The sequence below is a fragment of the Balaenoptera acutorostrata genome, chromosome 7 (assembly GCF_949987535.1).
Source record: "Balaenoptera acutorostrata chromosome 7, mBalAcu1.1, whole genome shotgun sequence".
NCBI lineage: Eukaryota > Metazoa > Chordata > Mammalia > Artiodactyla > Balaenopteridae > Balaenoptera > Balaenoptera acutorostrata.
In genome coordinates, this window is record NC_080070.1 from 92,773,159 (window position 1) to 92,799,931 (window position 26,773).

Here is a 26,773-nt window from a genome sequence, read left to right on the forward strand (position 1 = left end):
GGGTCTCTTTTATAAGGGTACTAATCCCATTTATGAAGGCTTTGCCCTTACAACCTAAACATTTACCAAAGGGTCCAACTCCTAATACCATAACATAGGGATTAGGATTTCAACATATGAATTTGAGGAAGACACAAACATTCAGTTTATAGCAAGGCCTAATGAAAATTTGTATTTATTCTGTACAATATTGTATTTTATTAATGTGCAGTAATTCTTTGTATTCTGTAATTTTTGTAATTTCAAAAGGTTCTAGTTTCCACCTCCAAATTAGAATCTGTTAAATAATCCAAATTATTTAATCCAAATCCAAAATTTTGGTTTTTAATCTAACCATTTTAACTTACATTGTCTTTTAGTGAATATTTAGTGACCCCCTTAAAATAAGTTTATATCGTAAGTTTTAAAATATAATAATGAAAGTTTAGACATAATTGTTCAAATGAGGATTTTATGATAGCTACTTTTAAAGTGAAAGATTCTTTAATTAAATCTTGCTGGGAACCTCTGCAGTTGAGGTGCAAAGCTAGTACAACAATTCAGGTCTCTGAACTTGACACTGAAATTTTAATGTATCAATCAGCAGTGAAATATTTTCCTCAGTATTCTTATATAGGTACTCTTTTCTCTGACCTAGGGTTTTTGTAATATAGATATTTCTTTTCACAGGGAATCCTAAAATTTGAAAACTTTACCCTCAAGTTAGAAAAATTTTTATCTTCTACTAGCTTTTAAATTTTATCATTCCTCTTTTTTCATTGTTTAGGTTGATGTCTAGAAAATCATACTAGAGTCCAAGGAGCTCAGTGTGTTAATCTCTGATGGGCTTAGCCTTGAACTAGGTACTTAGTGAGACGTGATAGGCCCATATCTAGCCAAACGTGGCCCTGGTTGACTCATCAAGACTGGATCCTTTGGTTACAAGTTCACAGTGCCAAAATAATACTGAGAAGAATGGATCAGTAATACACAAATAAAACAAAACACACACAAATAACTAAGAAAGTAAGAGAGCTGTAGTACCCAAGTCAGGCAATGAAATCTGTGAGATTAGTGGAAGTGCTTTTGCTCTGGCTGCCCTAACTCTGACCTTCCTCCCATTGTCAGTATTCTGAGTCCTAACTGAGGTCACAAGTTTGCTGCCCAGGAGCTTGTACCCAAGAAGTGGGGGAATCAAAACTTTTCTTCGTAAAATGTTAAGCTAATGAATTGATAGATTCCTGGGGACATTCGTTTTGTCTTCTTTCACATCATAGTTTTATAATTAGAATGATATATGTCAGTACAAGCTTGACCTTTTACCTGTTTTAGAGTTGTCACCCTTTAAAGACTTCCCACACGTACTCAGTTTCCTCAAATCATGTAACAATCAACTCAAATCATCAGAAAAATAGCTTAGTAGCATTTGTTTTAATGAAATATAGTTCTAACCCTCAGAACCTATGAAATCCATCTTATTTTCTATTTCATCAAGGAACTTCAGGTAATATTAAAATCGTAATGAACTTGGTTAAACAGCACCAACTTCTTCTATACAAGTCATTTCTCTCAGTCCAAAATTTTTGTTCTTCCTAAATCAATATATATTACAAATATCAATACATATAAATTCTCTAAGCCATCAACTCTCAATGACCATTCTATAGGTCAATCTCTGGACATTTTCTCATGTCCATTTGAATTTCCTTTCAATTTAGGATATTTCTGAGCTGCATTTCTATTCCCTAAAGTAGATACATAAGAAATAAAAACACATTTTAAGATGAGCTGAAGAAGAGATTTTTTTTAAAAAGAAGAGTTATTAAAAGGGCAATTTTTGGAAATCTGTATATAAAACATTCTAGTGATTGGGATGGTCATTAATTAATCCTCCTTTTTTTTTCCCACAAAACTTCATAGAATAACTCCAAACTTAGGCTCTACTTAGTTTGCATGGAACTCAATGAAATAAAGCATTCAGCCACATAAGGTAGTAATTATTTGTAAGAAAGAAAGAAATTTAAAATAAAGTTAAAGAGCCACTTTAAAAGAATTTACACCATTAAATATGGAACACTATTATAGACATCCCTAGCCTCTGAAGGCATGTCTAATTCTAACCTCTCCTTTGGAGAAATGATGAATTCCAGAATGGATGAATCAAAGACATTTATTCACTTCTTAAACTATCCTAGAGGGTGTCAACTTGAGTTTTATGCAGAGGCACCTTGAATAACCATTTAGGTTATAAAGGTAACTGGGAAGTTTACATGGAAACAAACATTTTCATGAATGTTTTGAGAAGGTATATGAATTTTAGTTGCTCCAGAATGTTTTGAGTTATATTTTATGCAAGTGAGTAAACCTTAAGGCAAAAGACGGAGTTCAAGTTGTGGTAAATTTAATTTTGTACTTTAAAATTTTCTTACTGAGATTTTCAGGATCTTCATGAAGTATGGTAAAGCACTGCAATTGGACTAGGAAAAAGGCAACAAATAAATCTGCCTAGAAGCAAGTAATATTTCTTAAAAGCCAACAAGTTGATTAAGAAGAAAAATGTAACATATCAGCTTAGAATATATTTATTATTTTAGAGGAAAACCATGGTTAATACCATTACCAACTTTGTAACTATTTAAATAAACTAATTTTAGGAGTAATTGTATAGTCATTTCAGAAATACTGTATATTTGGCATGTATAAATTATAGTGACATATGGAAGTAAAATGCCTTTAAAGAATTTTTCAAGAATAAACTAATTTAGTGTTTGAATGAAAAGAATTAGAATGGAGATAGTAATAGTGACAAACTGATATTTAAAAAATAACTCTGTTCTCTAGACTAGCATTAATTTTCTTTTTATTACTTTTTTTAATGGCCAAACTTACAGCACAGTGCTAAAATTTCCCTACTTGGTCACTATATTATTCGTAGATGTTTTCCAATTTCAAAAGTAAGAAAAGTGATTTTTAAAAAACATATATGCAATACTTAAACATTAATAAATAGAGAGATATTATACCTATTGTTCCTAATGAGTAGATAGATCCAGGAAATTTAAATATTATTAAATGATGCTTTTTAAAACAGGTCTAGATAAAGTCAAGCTAGAATGTTCTTTTTATAAGCAGAGAAATTCCATGGTTGAGTCCACCATGTTAATTCCTCCTTTCATTTGAGTGAGACAGTAGTAATGATAAATTGAATTTTTTATTCCATTCAATTATTATAAAAATTATGTGACAGAAAACCCTGCTAATAAAATGCAAGTAAACTCTAAGAGCTGGATGACAGATTGAAATATTTTATTTAAATTTATATTTCTTTTTACCAATAGCTCACAGTACTATGAATGACACGGATGTCCCTATGGAAACAACTGAATGCATTCAAGGTCAAGGAGAAGGTTACCGGGGCATCATCAATACCATTTGGAATGGAATTCCCTGTCAGCGTTGGGATTCCCAGTATCCTCACCAGCATGACATAACTCCTGAAAATTTCAAGTGCAAGTGAGTAAATTAGAGAAATATAAATTTCAGTAGGCCCTGGGGAAAATGAGGCAGAGTGGTTGCTTTTTACTAATTTCTGTGTTAGTGATCCTTAAACTTTAGTGTGCCTAGGGAAAATTCAGCAATGAAAAGGCAGATACATCCACCCAGAGACTTTGATTGCTCAGGTCTGAAATTTGGACTTCAAATAATACATTTTAACAAGCACTCTTGGTGATTCTGAATCAGATGGTTGATGTACCATCCATGCTTTGGGAAACACATCCCTAGGTTTCTGATCACAGCTTTGCTCTTGCAGGTCTATTTAATAAACCAATTAGTGGTAATGATAACCAGGCAAGTTTCAAACTAGTGCCTTCTTAAATTTTCTTATTAACTTCAGGGGAGATTACAAGGCACACCTTGATTTCAATCAACATGGTAAACTGATGAGTTTTCAGCCTTGAAAAAAATTATTTTTAAAATTTTGAATGAGTGATTTTTGTTGTTTCTAAATTTTCTTTAAAAAGTGGGGAAATAAAACAGCTGTTTAGATGAACCAAGCCGAAGAAACTGCCCTTGAATATCAATTACATAGTTGTTATGTTCTTCTCCATGGCTGCTTTTCTTCACCACTTAACTTTTGTTAGACAGACAGCCACAATGCCATGTGTTTTTAAATTGCCCACCTTGTTATTAGGAACATAAAATGATTGCTTTTAAAATTTATAACACATGTGTCATTCATAGTGGCTTTGCTGAAATAGCACCTATAAATAACACATATTGCCTTTATGTAACTGGCTTTTCATAAGAGGGCTTAACATTTCAAGATGGAGAACTATGAACATTAGTTGGCCCATCCACTGGAGAGGGGATATAGTCTATGTTTTTTTATTTTATTTTTAGATCTTTAAAGCCAATTCAGAGTTCTTTGCTTAGATAGTAAATATTCATCTGTTATGTTTTTTAAATTATTTTATAGTAACAAATTTATAATTGCCACTCTGGGGTTTATTTCCTTCATTTTCTTCACAGCAATTCACTCTCTATTTTTGACCCATGTGTTTCATACCTCAGAAATAAACATAAAACTAGAGAGAGCAAAGAAAATGAGAAATGAATAGTTAAGGGAGACAAAGGAGACAGTGTCAGCGCCATGCACACTTTTTGTCAACTTCTAATGACTGGTAATACTCAAGTTAGAGATTGTATATGTGTAAATACCCAAATGAACCTCATCTGTAAGAAAAAAGATAATAATTATAGAAATTGAATCCACACATTTCACAATTAAAAATGATCAAAAGTTTAGCTGTTACATGTTATTGGAATTTAAGCCATTCTTTCTTAATTGGTTATTCGGTCAAGGTAACCAAACATAAATGTCAAAAAAACAAAAAGTGAGCTGTATTATAAAACTGATAAAATCTGACTCAACATTTTACTCAGAGTATTAATGCATTTACTGTTTGTGGGCTAGCAGAGAATGGAATACTGGTCGGGTATCTCTGGTTGTACTAAACACAATTTGCCCCAAAACTGGGACTCCTTACAAATGACGATCTTTAAAACACTATTTTTAGGGCAGGAATAGAGACGTAGAGGTAGAGAATGGACATGTGGACACGGGGTGGGAAGGGGAGGGTGGGACAAATTGGGAGATTAGGTTTGACATAAATACACTACCATGTGTAAAATAGATAGCTAGTGGGAATCTGCTGTACAGCACAGGGAGCTCAGCTCGGTGCTCTGTGATGAACTAGATGGTGGGGGGGGGGGGAAGGGAGGGAGGGAGGTCCAAGGGGGAGGGATATAGGTATACATATAGCTGATTCACTTTATTATACAGCAGAAACTAACACAACATTGTAAAGCAATTTTACTCCAATCAAAACAAAACAAAACAAAAACACTATAACTGAACAATACTGCCTGTGGTGAATGTACATGAATCATATAATCATTAATTCGCTTTAATAATTTTAAACACTTCTTTCTTCAAGCGAAGGGAAAGAACTTAGAAAAAATATTTGAGCAAACCTTGACTCTCATTCTTGCTTAATCTAGATTAATGAGGTGCTTCTAGATATAGATTATAGAGGGCCTAAACTAAGATTTTTGATAGCCTCAGATCTCTGTTTAATTATCTTGCCTTAAATTAATAACTCAAAATAATTTAACTAAGCAATTATTCATCTAAAATTGCAAATTTGTGTATACTTTATGTAAAATTCAATGCACGTATTTTGTACTGACAGTTTTTTTAAACATGAGTATAAATTGGTTAGAAGAAAGAAAAGATTTTCTTCATCTTTCCAGTTAATAATTTTATAAGAAGGGTAAAGGCTTGAATATAGGTTATAAATAAGAATGGCCTTAGCTATTGGCATTCACTGTTCTTACAACCTTAAATAACAGTTGTGTCAGGACCTATTTTGGCTAGATAAACTACTACCTGTTGATTTTATAACCAAACTCAAGCTTCTTCTTTAAAAACTTTTCAGTTTCTAATGGTCAATTTGGATAGTAATAAAAGTGTAGTATTTTTAATTGGGCCTAAGTGAAATAAATAATGTACCTTCCAATAGACTGAATATTAATTTTGTTAAATTATTAGCAGGGATTTACGAAAAGAAAGTACATGCTTTCTTCAAATTAGAGAGCATTATCAGGAGAGCAAATCATAAATTCCACATTTTATTTAACATGAACCTTGCATTAAGGTAAAATCCTTTTACATACAGATAATATTAGTTTAGACTTTTTCCTTATTGTGCACTCTAAATGTCTAACTATATCATTGGTAAAATAAAGGAAGTACATGTATTACATTGACAACTTTTTCTATAGTTAGGTTATCTATATTGTAATTAGGATTTAATTTTACAGAAATATAAAATTGCATGTTGTAATCTCTAAATCAAGAAAGAACTACATTGGAATTAAAAGAAATCTATGTAGTGAATTAAATAAATCAAAGAAATACAGAATTTAAAGAAGAAATATCTATCGTGTTTTGTGGCAAATGTTTGAATAGGTGGAACTTCATTTTTAAACAAGAGAAATTAAAGACTATTAATTATAATAGCCTTTCTTCTGTAAAGAGAATGTGTTTCTACATTATAGACAGTCCATGAAAAAGTAATAACAGACCAGTTTTTAAAAATTGTAACAGTTGAGAGTCCACGTCTTGAAAATGAGTGAGAAGAATGAAGTGGTACTATTTCTCTTTCACGAAGCAGTAGTGTTTGTGTGAAACTCCAGGTCTGTGGAAGAAGAAGAATTCTGACATCTGACAGCATTTATTTCAGTAATGTGGGCAGTGTCAGTTGTGTATACTGAATTCTAAACTGTTATAACTATCCTAAATCTAAAACGTAGGGCTCTATTTATAGAATGCATACATTCTAGGATTCTAGAAATGTAATAACACTGACTTCACCAATGTAAGAAACCCTGGCAATTTACATTAACATGTTTATTCTCAATAGGGACCTAAGAGAAAATTATTGCCGAAATCCAGATGGGGCTGAGTCACCGTGGTGTTTTACCACTGATCCAAACATCCGAGTTGGCTACTGCTCCCAAATTCCAAAATGTGATGTGTCAAGTGGACAAGGTAATAGCTGACATTTTGCAGTGTGGGCATGATTAAATTCAGTGGAAATGCCTAAATGGAGTACACATTACAGCAGAAGACTTATTTCTTGTTGCACTGTTAGCAAACAAAATCACCAAGCCTGAAGTTGGATTTCTTTTATATATTAAGTTGTTCAATATCCCTTTATTTATTTGAATGTATACTAGTGCCAGGGACAGTTTTACGCACTGTGGATATACCACTAAAACAAAACAAAATTCTCTGACCCCATTGAACTAACATCCAGCAAACAAAAAAAAGCGAAATTAAAATGTAGGTGGAGATAGTAAGTAAGTTTGTGTAAGTGCTAGAGAGATAAATGTCCCAGAGTTAGAGGGAGGAGGGTGTTGCTATTTTATACTTTAATGGTCTGAGAAGATCTTACATATTAAGGTAACATTAAGGAGGACCTGAAATAAGTCAGGGAGCAGCATGTGCCACGTGCACATACTTGTAAAGAGCATTCTAGGTAGAGGAAACTGCAAATGAAAATGGCATGAGTTGGGAGAGTGCTTGGAAAGTTAAGAGAAAGAAACGCGCATCATTGTGGCTGGTACAGAATGAGCAAGGTAGAGGGTAGCAGGAGATGAGGTGAGAGAGCAACTGGGCTAAAATTCCATAGGCCTAGTAGAAACTGGAAGGATTTACACTTCCATTCTGAAAGAGGAGAGGCTCTGTTGTAGGATTCTGAGACGGGAGCTAAATGATCTGTCTGACTTAAATTTTAACTGGATGACTCTGGCCGCATTATGAAAAATAGCCAGAACTCCTGACAAAGGGCCAAAACAGGGGAATCAACTGAATGATTGCTTCAGTAATTTAGGCCAGAGACGAGAGTGATATGTACTGGGGTGTTAGCAGTAGAGATGATACGTAACAGTGGGATTTGGGATAAATCACAATTGTGCTTGGAAACATAGACACCATTGAAAATAATTGTTTCAGGGAGCAGTGGTTGAGAAAAGTCACATTGAAATAGGTTTAAAAAATCATTTGTCAAAAATTAATAATAATGGGCTCTGGGCGTTTATTGGTATATAATGAATTAGGAGTTATGATTTTTAAATAATCACATTCTTTCACATCAATTTAATTATGATGGTCATGGCCATGGTCAGTCCTAAATCATTCTAAAAAGTCCAAGCCAAATTTAAAACTCTATTTCATGGATTTATTGCCCTGTACATACTTCTTCCATCCCCTGACTTTCCTCAGTGCCATTTTTTGTGAACAACTCTGAAAACAGTTGTAGAGGGAAGAAGAGATGAGTCCCTTTTCAATCAATTTCACTCTTCTTGGGCAGACTTTAAAGGTCAGTTGGAAATAAAGTTGAAACCAATGATTAAGGGAGGTTTGGTACCAGCTGGATCTTCTTTGGCCCTGCCTTAGTCATTTAAACAATTACTGATAAATTCTGAGTAATAGAGGCAAGTGAGAACAATTGTTTTATAAGCTTCTGATGTGTATTAAGATGCTTTTATGTACATATATATCACTTATCAAAGATCAGGTAACAGAATATGAGGATTGTGGGTTTTGAAAGTTAAGCTGATGTTGTTGTTTATATAATAGAGCTGCATACTAATAGATGAAGAAATTAGCTTTATGGAATTTAAATAACTTGCCTGAACTCTCAAATTAGCACAACTGTGAGTCACTCAAATTCTCCTTAAAATGACCTTTCCATTACTCAATGCTTTTTCCTTTTCAATAACACTTTAACAATATATTATATTCCTTTTTTTAACAATATATTATATTCCTTTTCTTTAACAATATATTATACCTGATATATGCAACAATGTGCTAGGCTCTGTGGGGCAATTTGAAAATGAATAAGTCCTACTTAAGAGACACTGTTAGCCAATTCAACATACAGCTGTGAAATTTTAAGAGAGTTATGTCATTGTATAATACTGCCAAGCTAGTAGTATGGATTGTTACATATTTGATATGTACACATGCAGGCACACACACACAAACACCACACACACACACACACACACACACACAAAAGGATGTTGCTCTTATCCTTCTCTATATAGCAGGAAATATAAATTCCACATATAGGTTGATGAGTTAAAAACTTTTGCTCAAATCTTGCAACATCTGATTTAGCATATATATAAAAGCTCTTCCAGTTGGATATTAAATAACTCTGTTAAAAGAAAGAAAAATGAAATTGCAGAATTTCTTTAAAAATGATGATAAAACACAGAGTATTATACTATATAAGGTACATTTAAGGCAGGAAACAAAACACAATTTGCAGCTTTAAATATTTATATCAATAATACACATAATGAAGACAGGGGAATGAAATTTCCCACTCAAAGAGGTGGAGGAAAAAGTAAACCAAAAGCAACACATGAAAGAAAACAACTAAGATAAAAGCAGACATTAATAAGGTAAAGAAAAGAAAACAGTAGAACTAATGAATAAAGCCAAATGATGATTCTTTGAAAAAATTAACAAAATAGACAACCACCAGATAACTGACTCAAGAGAGGAAAAATATATAAAATAATAATTATGAAGGCAGAAATAACCAGTGAAACAGGAAAACATGAGATTATTTTATACAACTTCATGTAAAAACTGAAAATGAAAGTAAAATGGGTAATATACTAGGAAAATTCAAGTTATTTGAATTGACTGTGACAGAGAAAGAAAACTTAGACTCATTCCTATAGAAGAAACATGGAAATTTACTAATAAAGTATTCCACCACAAACACATCATGCCTAGATGAATTCATAGACCAGGTGATCTCAATGCTATGTAAATTGCCCTGTAGCTTAACCAATGCAGTAAAATTTCCAAATTATTTTTATGATGGAATTATAATATTGAAACCTAAACATGATAAAGGTATCACAGAAGAAAACTATAGACTTATCTCATTTGTAAATATTAATGTAAAAATCTTAAATGAAATTTGAGTGAACAGTTCAATAAAGAAATTAAGTAAATAATACATAATGATTGAGTGGAGTTTAGTCTGAGAACAAAAATGGTTCAGTTTTAGAAACCCATTAATATAATTCATCTTAGATGTAAGAAAAACAACCATATAACAAATCTTAACAGACTTTGAAATTACTGTGACAAAATTCATGCATTCTTCATAAAAGTACTCAAGAATTTGTGGAATACATACATACTTACACACATACCCATATATCCACTCATATATATATATATATATATATATATATATATATATATATATATATATATATACTATAGATATATAGATGTAGATGTAATCTCAGTCATAAAACCACCACTTACTTGATGGGAAAACATAAGAGGTATTCTTACTAAGGTCAAAAAGAAAACAAGAATGTCTAGCATCTCCTTTACTATTTAATATTGTAAATATAAGTTAACATTATATTTCTCTGTAACATTGCATTGTCATATTATTTTATACAATTAGATAAGAAGGCATATTTATTGATTGGGTAAAAAGGCAAAAGATCTTTGTGAAAATGATATAATAGTAATATACTTGGAAATCTGAATTCAAATAAAAAAATCACTAAGGTAGCAGGATACACAATTAATAAACAAATATTAATAGCATTCATATATGGTTTTGAAAATCTAATTAAAGAGAAAACTACATCTATAATAGGAAACAAAACTGAGGAAAACTTAGGAATAAACTTAGGAAAGTTGTGCAAATCTATGTAATTAAATTTTAAATTACTACTGAAAGCCCCAAATTGTACTTTAACATGTAGAAAAACATCCCTTGTTCTTGATATGAGAACTCAACATCATAAATGCATCAATTCCACCTAAGCTAATTTGTAAATTTAATGTGATATTTTCTGATATCAAACAAATTCATTCTAAATTTTTCCTAGGAGAATAAACATGTAACTATACTAAAAAAACCTTGAAAAAGAAGAGGTAAATAACCCTATCAGATGTTAAAATATTTTTTAAAGAGTTTATAATTAAAAGAATGTAGTTCTAGCACATGAATAAATTGACAGAACACAGAATCCAAAATAGACTCCTTACTGAGATTATATTTAAAGTGTGGCACTATATGTCACTGGGTAAAAATAAACTTTTAAAATATAATAATGGATCAATAAAGTACCGTTTGGAAAAATAATAAAATTAAATCCATGCCTTGCACCATACCCGAAAATAAACTCCAAATGGATAAGAGATGTAGTGTAAAAAGGGATACCATTTATATACTAGAAGTAAACTTGGAAAAATGCCTTTATAACTTAGATGTGGCGATATGCTTTTAATTAACACTAAAAATCTAAAGGCAATAAAAGAAAAAAATAATAAGCTACATCAAAAACTTGCCATGGCAAAAAACATAAACAAACCCATCATATTTAAATTCAAAAGACAAATTTGGAAATAAGTCTTAAAATGTATATCACAGATGAAGATAAATATTTTTAATATATAAAAACTGTGAAAGTGAAAAGTATAGGACCAAAAAATTAAATAATGGACAAAATACATGAACAGAAAGATTTCTTTAGAGAAAAATATAAAAATTCCCTTAAATACATGAAAATTATGCTTAAATTCACATGTAACAAGAAAAAAACTAAAATATAGGTATTGAGATTTTTCATAATATGAGACTTTTATTTCTCACATATAAATTCACAAAAATTCAAAAGCTTGACAACGCTATCTTTTGGCAAAGCTGTATGGGGAAATGAACTCTCATGCTTTGCTCTTGGGAGTGCAAAATGATAAAATCCTTATCGAACAGAATATTACAATAATTAAATTACATATGCATTCACCTTTTGGACCAATAATGCACTATCTGAATATACAGCTCCAATAATATGCAAAAACATATGCACGAGTTTTTTATTGCAGCGTTTTCTGTACTAGCAAAACAACCCAAATCTACTCTGGCGAAGTCACACAATGGAATACTGCAAATTTGCAGAAAGAATGATAAAACTTTTCATGAACTAATATGATGTGATTTTCAGGTATATTATTAATTTTAAAAAAAGCAAGGCACTAAAATATATATTTGGTATTCTATTAGTAATAAATAAAGGGATTTACTACTAGTAATAAAGAATGGGATATAATAATACATATATAGACTATATATACGTATAGTTATATATTTATATTACATATGTATATATGTGTGTGTGTATATACATCTTTGCCAAAAAAGTAAAAAAAAAAAAAAAAAAAAAGAAACACAAGAACCATAAACAAGAAACTAATGAAATTGGTTACTTGTAATGGTGGGTAGTAGTGGGTAGAAATATGACAAAGAAGCAAGAGGGAAAATGAGAACACTCTGAATACACACTTTCACATAGTTTTGACTATCAACCAATATTAATGTTTAATAATGTTTTAAATGTTCAAAAAGTAATCTCAAGAAAGATGGAAAAAAACACAGAAATGTGCCTATCTGTATATCAAATAGATACCATTACTTCAGAATTTGGAAAAAAATTCCAAATAATTTTTAAACACAATTTTCTGACTGTATATATCCTCACTGGAATACATTTAAAGTTAGATAACTTTAAATACCTTTTGAACTTAAAAGTGTAATTTTGCTGTATTAGGATGTAGCAGCTTTAACATTATTTTGTGTGCATTAGAGAATTCAGAAAATGAGCAAAGACACTGATGTTACCTAGAATCATGGTTCTCACTATGGGAGAAGAAATACACAAATGAAGAGGAGACAAGGAACAACTCTGGTGCTAGATTGGAGTTAGAGGGATCAGTTACTCATGAACACACACACACACACACACACACACACACACGCACACACGCACACACTTCCCAGCTCTATCAAATGAAAGGGACTAGAAACAATGGTACCAAATAGCAATGAGCACACATGGCACCCACGTCTTCTCCTTACCTTTCATCACTAACATAAACAATGGCTCCTTGGTGAAATGGAAGATTCCGGGCCTGGGGCAAGAAAAAACATAAAGTGAAGCTGGAATATCTTATGCCAGCAAGTTAATAAGTGCTCAAAATTTATGTCTTCCTCTCAAAAACCCATAACCCAGATCTAATCATGAGGAAAACATCAGACAAACCCAACTTATGGACATTTTACAAAATACTAGTTCTCCTTAAAACTGTCAGGATCATCAAAAAAGAAAGTCTGAGAAAACTGTTACATCTAGAAGAGCCTTAAATATCACGACAGTTAAATGTAATGTGGTATCACGTGGGATCCTAGGACACAAAAATGTACACTAGGTAAAAACTAAGAATTTAAACAAAATATAGTTTTCAGTTAGTAATAATGCATCAGTATGGTAAATAGTTGTGAGAAATCTATCATACTAATATAAGATAGTAAAAGTAAGGGAAACTATGTGGTATATTAGAATTTTCTGTACCAGCTTACAACTTTTCTGTAAATTAAAAACTATTCTGGGCTTCCCTGGTGGCGCAGTGGTTAAGAATCTGTCTGCCAATGCAGGGGACACAGGTTTGAGCCCTGGTCCGGGAAGATCCCACATGCCGCAGAGCAACTAAGCCCCTGCACCACAACTACTGAGCCTGCGCTCTAGAGCCCACGAGCCACAACTACTGAGCCCTTGTGCCAGAACAACTGAAGCCTGGGCACCTAGAGCCCATGCTCCGCAACAAGAGAAGGCACTGCAATGAGAAGCCCGTGGACAGCAACGAAGACCCAACGCAGCCAAAAATAAATAAATAAATAAATAAAAATAAAGTTCCCTTTAAAAAAAAATAAAAAATAAAAAATAAAAACTATTCTGAAATAAAAAGTTTACAAAGAAAAAAAAACCTAGCTCATATTCAAATAAAACGGTGGTAGTGGTAAGGAGGATCTCTTTCTCTAATACAGAAAACACAGGTGTAAAATCAAAAATGTATCAAAGAGCAGTACCAATATACCGCATTGCACAATTGCTTTCTTCAGTAAGAAATAATCTGAAGAATTTACTACCTTACAGCCAAAGGTTTAACCTTTCCTAATGTAGAAAAAAATAGCACTGTCAGAGGAAAATATTTTAACTGATATATTCTGCCTATGTACAAGAATTGGATTTTACAAATTTATGCTTTCTGAAAACAATTTTATTGTATATGGTAATGACTGCTATATTATCTGTATCAAATCCTATCCTATTTGAGTTTTTATATCTAAGTTCAAATTTATGGATATCAAAACATGCTATTGAATATATTATTATATTTCTTTTTTACTAAATTAACTCCTGGACAAATTATTATTCATTTAAAAATTTTATTAGAATTTGTACCTATTATTTATTCTAATCACATAGCATATTTAAAACCAATGATAATATACTATGGCTTACCAACTTTAAACCAGAGAATAATTTTAATGTTAATGTATGTTTGTAGATAATATTTTATAGTTAAAACTACAGTTTTTATTCATATAAAAATCAGAATTGTTAAATAGTTACTATTAAAATATGCAGGATTATTTCAAAATATGGAATAGTGCTTCTTTTCAAATGTAGAACTGCAACTTAGATATTTGAAAGAACTTAACTTCTTTTTATTATTTTTTAAAATTACAAATACGGACACTTCTATAAATGTTTAATAGAACGCAAACTGCTCAGTTGAAAAAAAGTGAAAAATAAAACCACATGGGAAATGATAAAAAACACAGGAGCCATTTTAACATGGCTTCCATTGGCTAAAGATGGAACAATTTGAGCATCAAAATGAACAACAGGAATAGATAATATATCATGCTGAGTAAAAGAGAATCCATGAGTCCATATTTACATGACTACTTCTACTAGTAGACTACTACTACCACTACTACTACTACTACTACTAGTAGTAATACTTAAATGGAAGGAGTAGAGGAGAAGGAAAAACTTTCATTTACAGAAGAATAACAAGAGAGAAAGAAAAGTAGGAAATAAAAAAATTATTTTAAAACCAGCAGATTAATAACTGATTCATGCAAAATTAATCAAAGTATGCCTAAGCCATTTTGTGAAAATTTGTTTGGGAATAGGATGTAGTCAGCCTCAAAGGCCTCAAAATATTTTTGTTTGTTTTTCTTATATATGAAGAGAAGTTTTTCCTTTATACCACTTAACCAAGTTATCAAACTCATCAGCAATAATCTAACAAACTGACATCATGTGTCACATGAAATAATCCTGAAAAAAGGACAAAATATCACCTAGGCAATATTTCTGCATTTAACTTGATTTCATCCATGAGAAAATAATCAGGCAAAATGAAATTAAAGAGCATTTGTGAAACAGCTGGCTTGGATGACTCAGAATGTCAATCTCACGAAAGACAAAAATCAAAACACAACAAATGTGACTGGTATACGAGTGCTCATTATATCATTCTTGTGATCTTCCTGTGGAGTAAAATTTTTCAGTATAAAATATTGGAAAATATATATGTCACTCACAAAATTCTCATTTCTTTGGTGTCCCTAAGAGCCACTCATTTAATTTTTTCTTTGATATTTTTTGAATTTGTAATTTGATACATAAACTTTCATTTTAATGAAGAAGAAATTTGACTAAAAATAAAGATATTTTATGAGAGATAGTTAAGTGTCTGCTTTGTACAGATTTCAGTACTTTGTTTTAATTTTTATGTTGATTTTCATGAATTCATATGCTTGTAAAAAAAGTCTTTGTCCTATACTCCCTAGTATTCATTAGTCTTCTTTCCATATATTTTATGTTCAGATTGTTATCGTGGGAATGGCAAAAATTATATGGGCAATTTATCCAAAACACGATCTGGACTAACATGTTCGATGTGGGACAAGAACATGGAAGATTTACATCGGTATGTAAATTTCTTTCTTTCAATATATAGTATGTAGTGATAACAGCAGATAGGTGTATTGAGGTACATTGGTATTTCTTTCTATTCATTTATATATTATAGTAAGCTAATAAACACATTAGGTTGATCATTCTGTGCAACTCAGGTTAACATTTTCTCTCTATGTGGCAAACTTAAATAAACAATTCAAACCAGTACATATTTATTGAGCATTTACTATGTGTTCTGCTCTGTAACAGGTGCCTCGGGAACATTAACAAAAAGTGGACATACATTTGGGCTCCACCTTTAAGCATGATATGGTCATACGGAGAAAACAATTATACAACTGGATAAGACATTGCATAATGAAATGTCAAATCTAGTGTTTCAAATAGTAATTATAGGATTATATTCTCATAATTATTTAATTATTAATATTAGTTTATAAAATTGATAAGTGACCATCTTCATGTATATACACACCTTAAAATTCCACTTAACTACTAAAAACTTATTGAGACATGTTTCCTTGTATAGCTTTATTCTGATACACACGCTTTTTCTATAATTAAAGCAATGGATATGTAATTGAAAAAAATCTATATATTTCAGAGAATTAGAGATTTTGACATTGGACATATTCACAACAAAAGCAGTTATCTTCCACTTGACCCCAGCAGTAGTGCTAGTGTGTTTGAAATTACAAAAGACGTATGAGACATAGTTGCAACATAGACAGATTTGTATTAAATATCCTGGAATATATACAGCAGGATTAAAAGAAAAATGGTAGTGTCATTTAATAAAGTATCTACAACATGGTTGCTTTCTGTGAGTTGTTATCTCATTTGACCATCATAATCCTATATGGAAGATATTTCTGTATGTGTGAATAAGAATTTAAGGATCCAGAGAAGTTGAGTCATTTTGCTCCTGGTTCCACTTTAGCTTTAAAGTTCTTATTGTCTTTCAAAATTTACTCACTAGTGGATGATATTTTTCGACTAATTTACTTCACAAACAAATAGTGATAGTTCTAAAGCAGTGTTCTCTAACATAAATATGCAATTGACATATGTAATCGCACTTGTACTTTTTAAGTTTTCCAGTAACCATACTTACAGAAGTAAAACTAAACAGGCAAATTTTTAAAATAATGTTTTTATTAATCCAATATTTCTAAAGCTTTTCATTTCAATATGTATTCAACATAAAAATTATTAATGAGCTATTTTACATTTTTATATTAAACCTACAAAATTTGTTGTATATTTATAATTATAGCACCTTTCAATTTGGATGAGCCACATACTAGCTTTTCTGCAGTTACTCTGGCTAGTAGCTACTGTACTGGACACTGTAGCTCTAGGACTTCAAAGTTAAGCAGAATTCTGCCATCATGGATCTCACTCTAGTATGGAATGGCAGAAAACAGCAAATGCCAATGCCATATTAGAAAATCCACGAAAAAAGCATATCTTATGTTATGGGACTGCAAACCAGTGACACCCACACTTAAATGGTCAGGAAGTTTTCCTACAGGAAGGGATGTTAGTTGGGACATACGTAATAAGTAGGAGTTGGTGAAAGTAAGTGTAGGAGGAAAAGTACATCAGGCAGAAGAAATAACTTGTCCAAAAGCCCCAAAATGGAGGTGTATAAAAATCAGAAATAACTTTAATGAGGTTGAAACAGTATAATTTGGTTAATGTCCACAGAGAAGAAATTCTCCAGTGGCAAAACCATACAGGACCCTGTAAGCTGTGTTAAGAAATTTGAGTTTTATCCTAAGCATTAAAGGAATTCATTCAAGAATTTTAAGCAAGAATTGGCATGATTAAAATTAATGCTGATTTCAACACTGATATTTTTAAAAGCATTTTTAGAAATATGGTGGGGTGGATCTAGCTCTTCACGGACTTGTGAAAGACAATTGTAACCAACTCTGCCTTCAGTGATTCCATATTAGAAGCTTGACAGTTTTATGGTGGAAGTAGTTACAGTTACACTACAGAAATATGCAAGGACAACAAATAAAGACCCCCTCCCCCCATACACACTTCAGAGTGCTAGTTGTTAAACATTTACCAGCATACCACTGGAAACACGTTGCATATTTATTCAGGGATGCAATGGTTATAACTCAATTCATTGAGTTTAGGTTTGCCTTTGGAAATAGTTAAGAGTCATTTGGAAACAACTTGTAGGATATTGATGAATGATTAAGTTGCATGGTACCATTTTGGTTTAAGAACAAACTATGACGAGTAAAGAGGTAATACTGTGTGGTGGTTTTGAACACTGACTCTGGAAAGAGCCGTGTGTTCAAACACATGTTCTAAAGCTTAAAAACCATGTGATCCTAGAAAGATTAATTGTCCTCTGTGGATTTCAATTTCGTCAAATACAAAATTGCATAATCTTCAAGCCTGTCTCATCAGGTTGGTCTAAGGGCATATATGTAAGTCATCTGTAATAGAACCTGTCACATAGTAAGTATTGTATGTCTTTACTGTTGTATTGGTCCAAAAAGTAAATCCAAGTTTAGTAAGATAGTCCAAGTTTCTATGTTGAAGCTCTTCCCAATTTTTAAAAATCACATATTAATTATGTTCAAGCATGGTAGTAATTAGTAATCCAAAACAAATTAAGTTAGGATGTATAGTTTTCATGACGTGGTCAGGATGGCCATGTGGAATTTGACTTCATTAATGTTACTGAGGTAAATGTAAATATTGATGTTATATGAGTGGGCATGGTCTTATAAAATAACATACAGTATTTTTGCTTTACTTTTGTAATAAATTTAGTTAAGATGTAAAATGAGAAAGGCTGAAGTGTTACTCAATTATCTGTCAAAAAATCACATTTTGTAACTATATGACCAGTGAAAGTTTAGAATTTAATAATTTTATTAGCACATTATTATTGTTTTCAGTGTATCTTCCAGTACATTGTCATAGTAATGTTGCTAGTGATGCTTCTTTACATGTTTCTGAAACATGAAAAAAATACTTTTGCAATAGCTTGCATTTTCTATGCATTTTCTAACTTAGATCTTTGTCATCTGCTCCTTTTTTGGCACAGGGGTATTGTTACCTTGCCAGTATAGTTATTCAATAGAAGCAAAGTCATAAAATCTTTTATCACTTTATCTATGCTGATTATTCAGCCTTATTCCTGAGTTAAAGAACATCCTTCCAAACTGCAAGAACAACAACAAAATAAGTCTCAAAAAAAAAAAAAAACCCCAAAATTCACAGCAGGTAGCTTGTGAATTTCATTGTATCTGTAATGAAAATTATGCACTAGGATTATAGCTTCGTGACATTTTGTTTCTCTTGGACAAGATGTGCATTTTGTGATGTTCAGAGTTTGTTGTTTATGCAGGCATATCTTCTGGGAACCAGATGCTAGTAAGCTGAATAAGAATTACTGCCGGAATCCTGATGATGATGCCCATGGTCCCTGGTGTTACACGGGGAACCCTCTCATTCCTTGGGATTACTGCCCTATTTCTCGTTGTAAGTACATTTTGTGATCTTTTTCAGGTGAACCATTTTAAATATACTGCATGCCCTCTAAAATGATACCTTAACCAGAGGTGGAAATAATATAGGAGGGCTAGAGTTGATCCCAAAATAAGGATGCATTCCAGACAGCAACACACATACACACAACTTCGTCTCTCCTCTAGACAAGGGGACAATCTGCTGACCTTTTAAAAGAGATTTTCCTCCCTCAGAAGATTCCTATTTGGAATTCAGAAGTAATACATGGCCATTGTTCTGACTGGGCTAGAAAGACCTCTCCACCCCCCACCCCCACCACCACCACCAATAAATACTAACTGTTCAGCCTCTGAAAGTAGCAGAGCTCTTAGCAAAGTCCCCAGCCCACTAACAGACCCATAAACAGATCAGAGGTAGTTGTGCTTCCATTTTCTTCTCAGCTGTTTAGGCCAAGACTAAGAAGCCTAAAACATTCCATCTACTTCTCTGAGCCCAAGATGATTTTGTTTAAAAAGTATTAGCACATAAAGTAAAAGATATACATAAAATGTATATGTCTGGTACACTTCATGTAAGAGAGCGTCTATATAGCAATAAGAAAAAGATGAGATGATTCGAGAAAATTGAAGATGAATCTTCAAGAATAAACTTAATAAACAAATGAAAAGATATTAAAACAATAGTAAGAAAATAATTATAATGAAAAGATAAAAGCATAAGAAATCATTTCCACCTATCAGGTTGGCAAATAAGAAAATGATTGCTAATGCCTAATATTAGTGAGAACCTGGGTAATCAGACTCTCTCAATACTGTGCTGCTCTGTGTACTGGGAAGCCTGTATTGAAGTCAGTTTGCGGAAAGGTATCAGGATTTTCAGCCTCTGCACGACTGACATTTTGTGCTGGATAATTCTTTGTTATGGGAGGCTGTCCCATGCATTATAAGATGTTTGGTAGTGTCCCTGGCCTCTACCCACTAGATGTCAATAGCATCACCTCCACTGAGAACTGCTAATGGAGACTAATGTATATTGAGATGAAAATATATCCTCAATATATTATTGATTGAGTGAAAAAGACTTATAAAGCTCTATTAGTAGCAAGAGACCATTTTACTGTAGTACATGTCTCACAGCTCTGTTTATAGCAAACATCTTTAAACACTATGTTAAACTGCCTTCTTGTTTAAAAAAGACATAGTTTTATATGTTCAGTAAGAGTCCTGTTTTAAGAATATTTTTCATGTGAGACAAGGCAGTAGCAAGTGCCTTGAAAATAGCAGCAAAAATACTCACTTTAAAAGAGATTAGATTGAAGAAATGATGTTTGCTTTAAAACATAAAACACAAACACAAGTCTATATTTTCCATAATATACATCAAATTAAAGAGATAATTTCTCACCATAAATTGTAACACTAGTCACGTTTCATGAACTTTTAGCATAAAAGCAAACTTTTAAAATATGATGTTAATCAATTATATCTATAGTTAAAACTTGGAACTTCCCAATCTATTTTTAATAAAGAAATTTTCTATAATAGTAAATATATGTTCACAAAGAAATAGTATTTCATATTGTTATATATCATTTCATCAGCTTTAATCATAGCCTTTCAAATTAATTAGTGTTCTCCTAATGTTCCTAACTTATCCCAGATTAGGGTTTGCATAGGTCCTGAAAATGTCCTTTTATAGAAGATGTCTTTCTGGTTTTAACATTAAAATAAACAAGCAAACAGACCAACCTTTCCAACCTCTCTGGTGCACAAAAAATTTTTTTTAATGGTGAAAGGGTTATTTTTTCTAAATATTAGTTTTATTTCATGGTACCTCTTTGTGAAGTTTCTACGATTAAGAATAATGGAGACTGGGCTTCCTTGGTGGTGCAGTGGTTGAGAATCCGCCTGCCAATGCAGGGGACACGGGTTCGAGCCCTGGTCTGGGAAGATCCCACATGCCGCGGAGCAACTGGGCCCGTGAGCCACAACTACTGAGCCTGCGGGTCTGGAGCCTGTGCTCCGCAACAAGAGAGGCCGCGATAGTGAGAGGCCCGCACACCTCGATGAAGAGTGGCCCCCGCTCGCCGCAACCGCACAGAAACGAGGACCCAACACAGCCAAAAATAAATAAATAAATAAATTAAAAAAAAAAAAAAAGAATAATGGAGGCTAATAGACTCTTCAATGACCTAGGAAGAAGGAAAGAAGTCAATGATCTGGCTTCTAAAACAAGTTCTATTGCTTTCCCTATAGAATTCCAGATTTCTAAAAATCACAGTAGCCTAATTTTAGTATGTAGATATAGTTAAGAGTAAAATGTTCCCATAGAGAACTGTGATTTGGTTTATAAATTTGAGACAAGACTCTAATAACTTTAAAGTTTTTAAAGCATATTTTCAACTAACATTTTTAAACTAAAAGTTAGTAATGTGCTATTGAAAGACTTCAGGGTGTTGCTAGTATTTGATTAAATGCAATTGCAGATAACTCATTTATTTCAGTGTATTCTGAACATTAATTAATTTCAACAAATATTTTTACACTGTCATTTTTCTAACTAATATTTATAGCCAGGATTTATTTACATTTTTCTTGCTGGTGAAAGGCTAATAAAATTTATCTTTAGAAGATTTGAGTTCTTATTTATTTAACTTCAGAGACTATATATCATTTTCACACTGCACATTTGTATTACAAAACCTGTAAAGGTTTGTATTCCTTTTTAAAAAATGCTTACAAAATAATATTTAACATATATTTTTAAGGTTCTCAAGATGCAAAAATAAAACTGTAGAAATGTCTATATTTGTCTATATGCATATACACAGTATATCTTAGAAAATTCTTAAGTATTAAGAGAGCATAGTGGTTTAGAGTTTCAACTCTGATTTCCTGGGAAGGATTTTAGTTCTATCACTTTAAATGCCTTGGGTAAATTATGTCCACCTCAGTTTGTATTTATTTATTCATTTGTTAATAATTTTAAATCGTGCTGCTATTGTGTGCAAAACCCTATATATCATTCTAAGTATAGAAAATATAAACAATGTTTCCTACACTCAAATCATTTTCAGTGTACAGAGGAGACATTTTACATACATAATCTCAAATAAAGTCATTTAAATACATACATATTAATATTAAAATATATAATAAGATTGGGAATACAAATGTCAGCGTGGAAAAAGATGTGCTGTTCATAAAGTTTTGAACTTGAGTTGAAACTTTAAGGATCTATTAAAAGCAAGTTTTCTTTATGTTTTCAGTAAGAGCACATGTTTGGTTCTGAGGCCATATAAACACACACACACACACACACACTCACACACACCCCTACACTTCCATAGGAAAAACTTTTATCATTGACATGTTTTCCTTCTTCAAGTTTAAGGTGAATCAATATAAAGTAAGATTTGTATCATATATAGTTGTTCAGATTTGAGTACTATGGTGGAGACGTAAGGGAAAAGTAAAAGAGGAGAAGTGAAAATAGTATTTTAAGGTAAAATGGAAAAGGCCTAGAAAGCAGAAGAAACTAGAATGCTTTCAAAAAATTCATAATCTAACCAGCAACCCAGAGTCTCTAGAAATCTGATTTTAAGTGGTAATGCAGCTTGTTCTAAATTGTGAGAATATTGGCTTAGAGGAAAATCTATATATATACTCTTAATTATTAAAGCCCCTAAATGATAAGATCTACACATTTTTAAAAATTTAAATATTTTAGTAAGGTACAATAATGAACGAAATACTTTGTTGATGTATTAACTTGATGCCTAGAAATAGGAAACTTTATATGCAATTAAGAATACAATGAATAGTGTAGTCTTTCTCACCACAAACGATACAAAGAATAAATATCTAGTTTTTTATTTTAGAATTTTTATGTAATTAACTTGAGTGGAAAACGCAATATCCTTGTTGTTTTAATGACCACAGTCGGCCTCCATCCTAATTTGTACTGTAAACTAAAACAATGACCTCAGCTGACTCTAAGACAAAACCATCCCCAAGGATAAACTAAAGGGAAAGGGAAATGATGAAATTTGTATGTTCACCTTTATACTTATTCACTTAAAATATCTAGATCTGGAAAATGGACATAAATAAAAATGCTTTAGCATGTATTAATTTTTCTCAAGATTTCCCATAAATAAAAATCAAATTTGCATCTATTACAAAGGAATCCATATGCCATTTTTGTTTTGTTGCCAGTTTATTTGAGCTCAGGGCACTTCCAGAGACTAACAACCAGCTGGGTCTAAACAATGCCTGACTAAACTCTATGTCATCAATTCTGGACAGTCACACACTAAATTCCAGGAAATGTCTTGTACCTCATTCATTACTACTTAAGTATTTTCAAATCCTAGCATCCTCCAAGCCTTTCTCTTGGCAGCAGTTAAACCCCACTCAGTAGGGAGGTTGTAAAAAAGAAGTAAGTATGAAGTTTTAGTTATAATTTATTTGCAGTTTCTGGTATTCTTTTTTTTAATACTTTTCCCCTTACTACCTAGAAAAACCAGTCTTTGAAATATGCTAACAAAACATAATTATATTTGGCTATCCCTCTTTTTCCATGAGTGACCTTGATTTCTATCTTCTCGAATTCTTAAAAAAGTTTTCTGAAACATAGGAAGTTTTAATTATCCTTAACCATATAAAAGAAAAGTAATTTTCAGAAAAAATATAAATGGGTCAAATTACAGTAAAGCTACATAGTTTATCTAAATGAATGGCCCAAGTAAACAATAATAAGCATTAGTGCTGTTCGGTGGAATGTTCATTGTGTACGATGTTTGGCATCTTGGGAGAATGAGGCAGCTCCTTGTTGCTAGCAGTGTAATTCAAACTGCCAACATCCATCAAACCACATACCTGATAACCTTCACAGTCATAAAACAGGGCTTTCCTCACATGACCCACTACCAGTAAGTGCATGCTTTCAACTTTGTCTAAAAGCGATACATAATTACTCAAAAGAGTATTATTGCATTTTATTTTTGAATAAAATGTAAAGAATTGTAGTAAATTATCCATTCATGGATGTTTGGATTTCAATACACAATTCTGGTTCTATATAACAGAAATACGTATGTAAAAATTATGTATATACATATATATTTGTTTTTACAGGTGAAGGTGATACCACACCTACAATAGTCAATTTAGACCGTAAGTAATCTTTCAAAATAATATATCTGAGTCTCTATGCATCAGAAATGATGTCATTATTTTCTTCATAGAAAAATAACATCATTATTTAAAGTTCCATCATAAAAATAAAATAATCTATTTTATTTTATTTGAACATTTTTTTTCTGTGTGCATGTGTAAAGGTGTTACAAAGGCAACTGCATAGTGAATATCAAAATTCAATGCTCTGTCACAAAATATGTTATATTTAACTTTGAAAAAAGCATGTATATTGCTTTTACCTAATTGGGGGCAGAAGGTATCCATTGGACTTTCACCATCCTTTAAATTAAATCAGGATGCTACAGTCAGAAAGAATGAAACCCGAAGGTTGGAAAGTTATGCAGTGTCTTTATCCTGCTCTATCTTTAAAGCTCTTTGCATGCTCTAGGAGGCAAAAGATGACACAATCTGAGAGGTTCAGTTAATCCTCAGCTTAAGAAAATCTGTTGGGAGCTGCTTGTATCTGATTTTCACACATTTCTTGGGCTGAAGGAAGTTACTCAAATGTTTTAAGAGACCACCTGCTGTGTCCCAGGCTGAAGAGCAAATGGAAATCTATTTTAGACCATGGACAAGAGTGGAAAGGATAAGGCAAGGAACACAGAGGAGGGTCAGGAAAAAGTTTACTTCAAAGAATTCTGAATTATATCATTTGGATATAATGATTTAGACATAATTATGTCATTTGGATAAAATTTCAATTAATATAACTTTGGTAACATGTTGCAAAATGGTTCTACATTCTTACTATACAAATTCAGGAGTAATAAACCAAATATAGTTTTTTTATTTTCACTTAGGCTATTGCTTTTCGTTGACATTTAGAAATAAGCACTGTAAATAACATTGTTCCATTTTATGTTGAGGTTGTTAAGGGAAATACAGTTAATGTTAGACCTGAAGAACTTGTACATAGTGAGCAAAGCCACTGTCACTATCATGGTAATGCTGTTGACCTTGAGTTGATTAGTTTTTCTGTGTTACCCATCTACTTAGATGAGGATAGCAAACATTTTGGGCCTGACTTGGCACTGTAGTTATGCTATTTACCTTCTTTTGTCCAAAATGTTCTTCTGACACAATTACAGTAGTTACATCTGTGTAGTTACCGTTGCACTAAAGAAAGCTGAGAGGCATGGATTATTTCAAAATGTGTTATCAAAATGTTATGTTTGGTCCTCTTTTTAGATCCGGTAATATCTTGCGCCAAAACAAAACAATTGCGAGTTGTAAATGGAATTCCAACACGAACAAATGTAGGATGGATGGTTAGTTTGAAATACAGGTAATTATTAATAGACACAAATCATACATATCTGGATTATTTGCAAAAGTTATATTCTCAGCAGTATGGCCATGTGTAGTCGTGCAGGTTGTGCACTCCACAAGGCACCTGTATGAGGGGGGGCACAAGAGGGGACTAATCACATTCTGCTTGCCAAAAGCCATGGATTTTGCAATTTGTGCCTCCAGAGACGGTGCCATTTTAAATGCTTACAAAGGTCCCATGTGTGTTTGCATTGTCCCTGCTGTGGCACTTCAGTTCTCGTAAAGCAAAAGACAACTACACAGAGCACCTACCTATACCTTGATATCACCGCATAGTTATAATACTTATATTATTAATTTCCCAATCTAGTATATTATGAGATTATTTTTTAACTTGTCTATGTACAATCATATCAAAAATTTTATATTTGTTTTTAATTTCTGACTTTTTAATTGTCATTCTAATGAAAAATAGCAATAATTTAAAATTCTAGAACATTTCATCATTAAGGAAAAGATTAACAAATTATACTGAGAGTTGAACAGTCTTGAAATTATAATATTCAGTGTGGATAAAAAAATTCTTGACATGTCTATTTCTCGGTGTTGTAAGAATCAATGCCATGTTAAATGTAAAATTTTTCAAAATATACTATTATACAAAATTAAGATTAGTAATTATGTTGTAAGAATTAAATATTGAAAACAGGAGTTAGCTTAAAACCTGATCATACAACTTTCTATATACTACACATATTATACTGTATGGTAATCAGAATGTTAAAATATCTTTGTCTATATCTATCTGTATTGGAACCTCATCATGCAACATACGCCAAAGTGCACCTGAATTCTAGCCACAT

General features: G+C 32.1%; 1 protein-coding gene across 3 annotated transcripts in view; it reads left to right on the forward strand.

The window, feature by feature from the left end:
- Positions 1 to 26,773, forward strand: part of HGF (hepatocyte growth factor) — an 82,924-nt gene that overhangs the window by 46,373 nt on the left and 9,778 nt on the right. For all 3 annotated transcript variants that reach the window (XM_007178948.2, XM_007178949.2, XM_057550388.1), the window contains 6 exons: positions 3,318 to 3,492; positions 6,966 to 7,093; positions 15,844 to 15,946; positions 19,319 to 19,452; positions 24,579 to 24,617; positions 25,830 to 25,926. In XM_007178948.2, coding sequence (XP_007179010.1) covers positions 3,318 to 3,492; positions 6,966 to 7,093; positions 15,844 to 15,946; positions 19,319 to 19,452; positions 24,579 to 24,617; positions 25,830 to 25,926 — 676 coding nt within the window. The remainder of the gene's footprint in view (positions 1 to 3,317; positions 3,493 to 6,965; positions 7,094 to 15,843; positions 15,947 to 19,318; positions 19,453 to 24,578; positions 24,618 to 25,829; positions 25,927 to 26,773) is intronic.